Source organism: Uranotaenia lowii, chromosome 1 (assembly GCF_029784155.1).
Source record: "Uranotaenia lowii strain MFRU-FL chromosome 1, ASM2978415v1, whole genome shotgun sequence".
Classification (NCBI taxonomy): Eukaryota; Metazoa; Arthropoda; class Insecta; order Diptera; family Culicidae; genus Uranotaenia; species Uranotaenia lowii.
Genome location: NC_073691.1, coordinates 41,529,872 through 41,539,934, shown reverse-complemented (window position 1 = coordinate 41,539,934; position 10,063 = coordinate 41,529,872). Strand labels below are relative to the sequence as shown.

At 39.4% G+C, this 10,063-nt stretch overlaps 3 protein-coding genes across 3 annotated transcripts; 1 reads left to right on the top strand and 2 right to left on the bottom strand.

The window, feature by feature from the left end:
- Window positions 1-459: 459 nt before the first annotated feature.
- LOC129755777 (uncharacterized) lies at window positions 460-5,380 on the bottom strand. Its single transcript, XM_055752425.1, has 5 exons — window positions 5,229-5,380; window positions 2,308-2,367; window positions 1,090-2,244; window positions 902-1,030; window positions 460-841 (listed from the first exon to the last, which is right to left on the bottom strand). Exons 2-5 carry the CDS (start codon window positions 2,344-2,346, stop codon window positions 617-619), a joined length of 1,548 nt encoding a protein of 515 aa, XP_055608400.1. The 5' UTR covers window positions 2,347-2,367; window positions 5,229-5,380; the 3' UTR covers window positions 460-616.
- LOC129755785 (uncharacterized) lies at window positions 3,398-5,214 on the bottom strand. The gene is made up of 4 exons (XM_055752440.1): window positions 5,103-5,214; window positions 3,885-5,039; window positions 3,698-3,826; window positions 3,398-3,628 (listed from the first exon to the last, which is right to left on the bottom strand). Exons 1-4 carry the CDS (start codon window positions 5,139-5,141, stop codon window positions 3,404-3,406), a joined length of 1,548 nt encoding a protein of 515 aa, XP_055608415.1. The 5' UTR covers window positions 5,142-5,214; the 3' UTR covers window positions 3,398-3,403.
- A 1,639-nt stretch (window positions 5,381-7,019) lies between the features above and the next one.
- Window positions 7,020-9,672, top strand: LOC129752502 (mitochondrial-processing peptidase subunit beta). The gene is made up of 4 exons (XM_055748279.1): window positions 7,020-7,231; window positions 7,513-8,379; window positions 8,865-9,212; window positions 9,280-9,672. Exons 1-4 carry the CDS (start codon window positions 7,166-7,168, stop codon window positions 9,418-9,420), a joined length of 1,422 nt encoding a protein of 473 aa, XP_055604254.1. The 5' UTR covers window positions 7,020-7,165; the 3' UTR covers window positions 9,421-9,672.
- The last annotated feature ends 391 nt before the right edge of the window (window positions 9,673-10,063 follow it).

Sequence of the window (10,063 nt, the reverse complement as noted above, 5' to 3'; positions counted from 1 at the left end):
CGCAACAGCAAAGATGTTAGCAATCGCTAACACAACTGACCTATTGATAAGGTCAGCTGCGTATCAGTCTATAGGCTGGCAATAATTAACTAACTGGGTTTAATAAAGCAAGAAAAATACTGTACTTAAGAAAAAGGAGAATGAAGCATTCTTAAAAATGCCTCTGCTGAAAGTGTTTATGAGAGACTGAAGAATAAGAACAAAACAAACAATATTAGCAATCGCTTACAGAACTGACCCAACTCTTCAGTGTTTATCTATTAACAAGCCCAAATTGAACAGGAATACCTGGGATAAAATTGAATAGGATTAATTTCAAACGGCCATGTTTTACCCCTTTATTGAAGGCTAAAGTAACAATTAACTGTTTTTGAACCTAGAATCTGCGAGGGCTGATCTATAACTCTGCCAATAGGTTAAGTAACCGGAAATATATCGTTATTTTTTTAACTTAACGTTTTAATTAAATAATTAAACTAGGGTTTCTTCTTAATAAATAACCGTACCGACCATATTCAAGCCATCCGTCAAATCTACCGGAATACGAATAACAAATATAATTTTATTGCTTTTTTCCCGAAATAATGTTATAATAATCAAATAAGTTTAGTTGAGATTACGCGTTATGCAGCCAGTCTTCTGCCTGCCGATTGATATCGACCAGATCCGATTCGAACAATTGGTTCCTGGAGTTGGTTATAATGTGGCACCCGGAAGGCATTGTCGATTGCAGCCTCGCAGTTTGTTCCTCCGAAAGCGAAAAGGTCAATTCAAGGGTCTTCAGAGAGGGTAGACAGGAGCCTATCTCGTCCCATTGCTGCTGATATTTGTTGAATTGTGACTGCGAATAGAAAAAAATGTTTATTACCCAATAACATAGGTAACTCGTGATAGTACTTACCTTGTGCAATTTAAGGAATAAAGTTCGGATAGAGGGACAACGCATCTGGTTCCACTTGAAATCCGTGCTGTTTATTCTTAGCTCCTCTAACTGGGTCAGTTGTTGCAGAAAAGAATGACACAAATTGTCCTGAAAAAAAAAATGGAAATTTTAACTGCAATAAACAAATCAGAAATATTAACACCTACTCTTGTGTAGTCCATTGCAAGCTTCCGTAGCTTCGGGAAATTTTTGCAAATCGCCGGCATCATGTCATCCGAGTATCTAACGGCAACCTCCAGTCGCTCTAGGTGAGGTGCTTTATATGCCAGCGTCTCAAAAAATGTGTCGATAAAGGTCGCTTTCCAACAATAAACGTCCAAAGTTAGATGCCGAAGATTTTTCAAGGTTCCGCACCTGTATATGCCAGAAGCACACTCGATACCAATGTAGCTGAGCTTCAGGTGCCTTAGTTTGGGTAGTTTACTAAGCAGTGAAAAGGTTTCCTCGGGAATATTTTCATAAAGTGCAACGTACTCTAGCAGGGGAAATTTGTTCACACAAAGTGTGAACATTTCAGAGCTTACGCTCAAAGCAAGCACCAGCGCCAGCAAATCCGTAAACCGATTCATAAACCCTTCGAAATGCTTTAAAGACGGCAACTCCTGGTGGACAATACTTAGTTTCCTTACATTTGGGAAGCTTATAGACGCATCGAAACCTGTGAAATATTGGTCTGGAAACACCGAAGTTGTCCCAAACGATTCTAGCTGCTTACTGTAGAACGAAACCGTTTCGTAGAAAGTCTTGCATATGAACCCATTGCTAAAGTACAAATGCTTCACATTGGGTGCTATCTCCGGCCATTTGTAGCTGCTATCTTCCATGGTAGCGTAACCGATATACAAATTTTCCAAATTGCTCAAAGGTCGAAAAGCTGATCGATCAATGTTTTCAGCTTTAAAGTCGTAGAAAAAAGGAATTTCCAAGCGCAGTTCCTTCAGATTGTACAACGAATAAAGACCGTTCAAAAACGCTCGCAGATATTCTTCGGAATGGATCATATCGTCGCTCGTTGTATCACGTAGAAACACCAGACTTTCCAAGGAGCTAGCGAACTTAAGCATCGCATACGGCACCACATAATCCAAGTCGCCACAAAAGGTAACGGTCATGTTCCGGTAACTGCGGCAGCTATTCTCGAGAACGGGTCCCAGATCCCCGCAATGTCCATCGAAACTTATCTTCAGTGTCACATGTCTCAGAAACCGCTTGGAGAAGGCTATCTCGGACCAGCGTCTACAAACTTGGGACGCTGTTTTGCGAGCGTCGAGGCGCAGTTTGTCGAATATTTGCTCCACAAGCTGAAAAGAAAAGTTGGGTGATCATAAACGAATTTATGGTTTTCTACAAATTTATATAGTTACTTCATCCGGTAGTTTATCAAATGCTGATGCCTCCTCCATTGTTGTCGTTCACAGGTATGACTGTTGAAGGGTTTTTTTTTTCAAGGGAGAATTGAATATCTTGTTTTTTTTTTTTCATATAAGTCAAAATCTTCGAAGATTACTCGGATTACTCATCCTCTCGCGCCACGCTCATGGCCAAGGGCATTGGAATCTACCGGCAAATAAGGTAGTGACACCATAATTTGTTCCAAGTTTTATCAATGAAAAATGAAAAACTTTATGAAGTAATTGAAAAAACAAAATTTCTCGAAATAATATTTCTTGTAAGAGCTCAATATCCAATAATAAATATTTTCTGTTTTAAAAACTTTTTTTTTTATTTTTATGAATATTTTTATGTTTTTAGTTTTTCTCTCTTTTGCTATAGATTTCTGTTCTGTTTTACTAAATTTAATTGATTTTTAACCATTTTTTAATTTTTTTTACTTCTTTTTTTTGGTTTTTTTTCTCTGAATTTATTTTCTTTCACATTCTTTTGCTTTATTTTTGGCTTTATTTGTTCAGTTTTCATCTCTTTGTCATTGTGTTTTTGATTTAGATTTACGTAAAATTTTGAATTCATTTTTTTGCAAATAGAAATATAACAACTAGGTCTTGTTAAAAAAATAATTTTTTTCATTGCTTTGAAAAAAAATTAGTTTTTCAAAGATAATTCGATGTTGAATACACAGTAAATGAAAATTACCGAGTTCGGTTATTTTTTTACCGAAATCCTAACATGTGTAAATCGTTAAACTGTTCGGTAATTTTTCGGTAAAAAATAAACGAACATCGGTAAATGAAGAATCGATTTACTAGCTAGCACAACTGACCTCTTCAACTCTCAAGTGTCAAGCTTTCGACAAGCCCAATTGAACAGGTAAATAAGAATGCCACCTAGTGGTAAATACCTGGCAAAAAAAAAATTGAACAGGAATACCTACTTTCATTTCTAGACGGATATTTAAATTGATATTGAAATTGACATTAAAATTTTTCTTAAGGATAACAAATATGTAAATTTTATTGCTTTTTCCAATAAAATTTTATAATAATCAAAGAAGTTCAGTTGAGATTACGCGTTATGCAGCCAGTCTTCTGCCTGCCGATTGATGTCGACCAGATCCGACTCGAACAATTGGTTCCTGGAGTTGGTTATAATGTGGCACCCGGAAGGCATTGTCGATTGCAACCTCGTAGTTTGTTCCTCCGAAAGCGAAAAGGTCAATTCAAGGGTCTTTAGAGAGGGTAGACAGGAGCCTATCTCGTTCCATTGCTGATGATGCTCGTTGAACTGTGACTGCGGATATGAGAAAAAAAAATTAATGGAGATTACCTTAATGCATAGGTAACACGTGATAGTACTTACCTTGTGCAATTCAAGGAATAAAGTTCGGATCGAGGGACAGTGCATCTGGTTCCACTCGAAATCCGTGCTGTTTATTCTTAGCTCCTCTAACTGGGTCAGTTGTTGCAGAAAAGAATGACACAAATTTTGCTGAAAAAAAATGGGAAATTTTAACTGCAATAAACGAATCAGGATTATTAACACCTACTCTTGTGTAGTCCATTGCAAGCTTCCGTAGCTTCGGGAAATTTTTGCAAATCGCCGGCATCATGTCATCCGAGTCTCTACCGACAACCTCCAGCCGCTCCAGGTGAGGTGCTTCATGTGCCAGCGTCTCAAAAAATTTGTCGATATCGGTCGCCTCCCCACAATAGGCGTCCAAAGTTAGATGCCGAAGATTTTTAAAGGTTCCACACCTGTGTATGCCAGAAGCACACTCGATACTAATCTCACTGAGCTTCAGGTGCCTTAGTTTGGGTAGTTTACTAAGCAGTGGGTAGGTTTCCTCAGGAATCTTTTCATAAAACGCAACGTACTCTAGCAGGGGAAATTTGTTTACACAAAGTGTGAGCATTTCAGAGATCACGCTGAAAGCAAGCACCAGCGCCAGCAAATTCGTAAACCTATTTATAAAACCTTCAAAATGTTCTAAAGAAGGCAACTTCCGGTGGACAATACTTAGTTTCCTCACACGTGGGAAGCTTATAGACGCATCGAAACCTGTGAAATACTGGGCTGGGAATACCGAAGTTGTCCCAAACGATTCTAGCTGGTTACTGTAGAACGAAACCGTTTCGTAGAAAGTCTTGCATATGAACCCATTGCTAAAGTACAAATGCTTCACTTTGGGTGCTATCTCCGGCCAATTGTAGCAGATATCTTCCATGGTAGCGTAACCGATATACAAATTTTCCAAATTGCTCAAAGGTCGAAAAGCTGATCGATCAATGTTTTCAGCTTCAACGTCGTAGAAAAAAGGAATTTCCAAGCGCAGTTCCTTCAGATTGTACAACGAATAAAGACCGTTCAGAAACGCTCGCAGATATTCTACAGAATGGATCAAATCGTTGCTCGTTGTATAACGTAGAAACAACAGACTTTCCAAGGAGCTCGCGAACTTGATCATCGCATTCGGCACCACATGTTCGAAGTCGCCATAAATGCTAACGGTCATGTTCCGGTAACTGCGACAGCTATTCTCGAGAACGGGTCCCAGATCTCCGGAATGTCCATCGAACCTTATCTTCAGTGTCACATGCTTCAGAAATCGCTTGGAGAAGGCTATCTCGGACCAGCGTCTACAAACTTGGGATGCTGTTTTGCGAGCGTCGAGACGCAGTTTGTCGAATATTTGCTCCACAAGCTAAAAAGAAAAGTTGCGTGAGCATAAACGAATTCATGATATTGTAAAAATTTATATAGTTACTTCATCCGGTAGTTTATCAAATGCTGATGCCTCCTCCATTGTTGTCGTTCACTGTTGAAAGTTTTTTTTTAAAGGGAGTTGAATATCTATTATTTTTTCATATAAGTCAAAATCTTCGAAGATTACTCATCCTCTCGCACGACGCTCATGGCCAAGGGCATTGGAATCTACCGGCAAATAAGGTAGTGACACCATAATTTGATCCAAGTTTTTCATTAAAAATAAAGTAACTTTTTAAATTGATTAAAAATATAAATTTTGTCGAAAGAATAGTTCCTTTAAGAGCTCATTATCCAGTGATAAATATTTTCTGTTTTTGAAACTTAATTTTTCTATTTTTAATTGATTGTTTTTTTTTCAAGTTTTTCACTCTTTTGCTATAGATTTTTTTTATGTTATCCAAACCTTCTGTTTTACTAAAATCAATCATATTTTAAACATTTTTTTAAATTTTTTTAAATTTTTTTTAGACCTCATTTTATTGAAAATTATTTTCGTTCGCATTTTCTTGCTTTATTTGCGCAATACTCATCTCGTTGCTATTGTGTTTACTTTAAGTTTGAATTCAAGTTTTTTCCGGTATAATTGTTAAATTTATTTCGGACACAAAATTGAAATCAAAACAGAAACATTAGGCTTAAAAACTTGATTTAAAACCTTTTTTTAAAATTTGTTTATTGTTGACGGCTCATACAGTTTAGCTTTGAGAAGAGATTTTTTTTTTCGATTTTCTGATTAAAAAGAAAATTTTAACCAAGCAAATAAATTACAAAATGATTGAAACATTAGTTCTAATCAGCTTAAAAGATTGTTTTGTTTCTTCAAACTTTCTTTGATACCAATAAAATTTAATAAATTTTGTTTATTACAGTAGTGACTTAAAGTTAAAGTTTCATTACCGATTTGTGAATTTCTCAGAATTTTCTTTTGATCCGCATTCGCATGAGCAATCGTTTAAAATTTCGATTGACGTTCTCAGAATTTGAGAATTTACTTTTGATTTGTTATTTTATTCGAGACGAAAAGTTTTCAATGATCTCATAAAAATCGTTCCGTAGTCTCTGGATTCCCCTCGCACAGATTTCATCGATTGGATTCCAAACGAAAACGTCAAAAAACATCGTTCATCGACGAGTTCGACTCGTTCATCGACGCAAACTTCAGATTTTGGCCCAAGGAATATCTAAATAAGGTAGTGTCGAGAGCCATATTGGATTTTTTTTGTGACGTCACAAAAACGATTGTATCGAAAATTTATGTGAGGATGGTAGGAATTTCAAAGAAAAACACGTTTTAAAACGAAATCGAATTCCAATTCCATTTCTATTTTGTTGTAGGGCCTCTCTTTGATTATGTAATGGAGTTTTTTGGTCCTTTGAAGATTGCATCATGGTTTTTTCTTAATTTTAATCCAACCGGTTTACCATATACAATTCTGATGTAGAACAATTAACATTAATTCATGATTGTTAACTCAGTTTACTAAAATGCCAATAAAAGATTCTGTTTTTGTATAAAAAATTGTGTTTTGATCACTTTATTGTAATGTTATTGTAATGAGGAGCTTAAAATGCACTGACTTGAACATTTTCATGGAAGACTTGAAACTAATTTTAAAGTTTTGCACATTTCAGTGGTGAAAATCCACCATTTTTTAGAACTTCGATGATCTATTTTATAGAAAAAATATTTGAAAATGAAACTTTTTTTGTACCCATCTTGAAGAGTAAGAATCCTTCTACAATAGCATGTATTCAAAGTGGAAAATTTCCTGCAGATTCTTCGAATTATCATCGAAAAAGAAAATTTTCCTAGTAAATTAACAGATTTTTCGTGATTGTGGAGTCTCAGTCTGTACCAATACTAGAGCAGGGCTGCCTTGGCACTACCTTCTTTAAATATTCCTTGATTTTGGCCTGCTTTTTTCTTCTGTCTGAAAAACGAAACGACACCTTTTCGTCACAGCAGCTGAAGAAAATTTTCCTTCCCGGACGAGACGGTTCTTGTTTGGCGCAGCAAAAGTGAACTAATATCGTACTTTTACTAGAGTGGCACTTCCGACGATGGCAGCGCTATTGAAACTGTCCCAGAGCGTCCGGGTCGCGAGCCGGGGAACGCAGCTCTTCCAGGTGGGTATTTCCTGTTTCTGGTGCAGTAGTTTCATGATTGGATAAGCGATTCGGAACAGGCTCGCTTGTGCAATTACGTAATTTTTCTTAGAAATTGGGAAAATAGGATTGGGAACCGAATTTGTTTGGTTTTGCTGACAACTGTTTATTTTTAAGGGATCCGAGAGATAGTTTCGGAACCAGAAGTAGGAGATTTAAACCAAAATTTGGGATCTTTGTTTTGTTTTGTGAATGAGGTTAGAGTTGATAGGAAGTTTAAAATATTTTTTATTTGTTTTTAGCGTCTGAAATCATCGAACGCTGCCGATTTCAAGGCAGCCCTGGTGAATGTCCCCCCGACTGAGGTGACCACCCTGGACAGTGGTCTGCGTGTGGCAAGCGAAGATTCCGGATCGCAAACTGCAACCGTGGGTTTGTGGATTGATGCCGGATCCCGGTACGAGGATGCCCGGAACAATGGCGTTGCTCACTTCCTGGAGCATATGGCTTTCAAGGGGACCGCCAAACGATCCCAAACCGATCTGGAGCTGGAGGTCGAGAATATGGGAGCCCATCTGAATGCCTACACGTCCCGGGAACAGACCGTGTTCTACGCCAAGTGTCTGTCCAAGGATGTCCCGAAGGCAGTCGAAATCCTTTCGGATATCATCCAGAACTCGAAACTGGGAGAGTCGGAAATCGAACGAGAACGTGGTGTTATCCTGCGGGAGATGCAAGAAGTCGAAAGTAACCTGCAGGAGGTTGTGTTCGATCATTTGCATGCCACCGCCTATCAGGGTACCCCACTGGGAAACACCATCCTTGGCCCGACCAAGAACATCCAGTCGATCGGCAAATCGGATCTGCAGGCCTACATCGATACCCACTACAAGGCCCCGCGCATTGTGCTGGCCGGTTCCGGAGGCGTGAAGCACAAGGACCTGGTCCAGCTGGCCCAATCCAATTTGGGCAAAATCGGTAGCACCTTCGACGGCAAGGCTCCGGTTGTTGAGCCGTGCCGTTTCACCGGTTCCGAGGTTCGCGTCCGGGACGATTCCCTACCGCTGGCCCACGTTGCCATTGCCGTCGAGGGCTGTGGCTGGACCGACCAGGACAACGTACCGCTGATGGTGGCCAACACCCTGATCGGAGCCTGGGATCGCTCGCAGGTTGGTGTTTTTTTTATCTGTCCGTTTCTTTTCCAGGGGAAAATTATATGCTACCGGTCATTCAAAGTTTGTTTTTGCAATTAATACTTAAGCCTGGTTCATTTTCTCTGGTAAGAAGATTTTTTTTTATCGAAGTGATTTTCTCATCGATGCTGGCGTTCTTAAGTTATAAACGAACTGTATGCAAAAGGTTTGGAGGGTGATTTGACATCTACCAAAAAAAAATCGATCGATTGATGATCAATGAACAAACGCGCCGCACCGTTAATCAAAGTTTAAACTAAAGGCTCAAGGAAAATAGCTCGAAATTCACCCCAGTTTCGTCTGGCTTTTGTTTGCCTTTCGGATCTTTTTCAATTTTTTTAATTTCAAAACTATATCAAGCTACTATGTAGTCTTTTTTCATGATTTCAAATGGTACTAAGATTTCGTTTTCGAAAAAAAGTCCAACAAATGATTAACGTGCCTATGTTCGCTTCCCTCAGGGCGGTGGTGCCAACAACGCCTCGAAGCTGGCGGCGGCCGCGGCCGAGGACAACCTCTGCCACAGCTTCCAGTCGTTCAACACCTGCTACAAGGACACCGGCCTGTGGGGCATCTACTTCGTGTGCGATCCGCTTAAGTGCGAGGACATGGTGTTCAATCTGCAGAACGAGTGGATGCGCCTGTGCACCATGGTCACCGAAAGCGAGGTCGAGCGGGCCAAGAACCTGCTTAAGACCAACATGCTGCTGCAGCTGGACGGAACCACCCCCATTTGCGAGGATATCGGCCGCCAGATGCTGTGCTACAACCGCCGCATCCCACTGCACGAGCTGGAAAAGCGAATTGAGGTAATTTATTTGTTCACCAAATCTAAATTCAGTTCGTTCAATTAACGATTTCCTTTTCGATCGTCAGAATGTGAGCGCCCAGAACGTACGGGACGTCGCGATGAAGTACATTTTCGACCGTTGCCCGGCCATCGCCGCCGTCGGACCGATCGAGAACCTGCCCGACTACATGCGCATCCGTGGTTCCATGTACTGGATGAGGGTATAAGCGCTTCTCTGCCGTTGAAAAACAAAACATATTACTATTGTGTAGATTAGTTACTGAAAACGATCCGATGAAAGATAACAGCAAAACATGGGTGGGAAAATTAGTTTGGTACTGCTTCTGAAGAGCGAGATTCTTACCCGCTAACGCGGATAACGAATTTTTCACAAGTTGTAAAACAAGAAGAACCGTGCAGCAGTTATGTAATAGTTGCTCTGAACGTAAATATCCAATAAAAACTACCCTTCAACACAATTTATTGTGTGGTCTTTATTTTTCTATCACTCTTATTTCAATCCTTGTATTTATTCTGAATCTAACTTAACTTTAAAAAGCCATAATTTTTCATTTTCAAATACGGGAGTTCCCACTATAAAGGGCAAACACGGAATTATTGCGACACATTCTACAGGGCATAACTTATTTACCATTGGGTAAAAAACAACCAAATTTTGCACACTTTCTCATTGATGTGTATTGTTTACATGCTCGAAGTCGTGTTTTTCGATTCAACAAAAATGGAGGTGAACCAACGCAAGTCGAGAGAACGAATTCTTTCCAAACACCTGGAATTTTCTGACCTGTCGCACCGGTAGTTGGTAAAAATGTTGAACATTCACCATTCAACCGTCTCCAGACAGTGTTG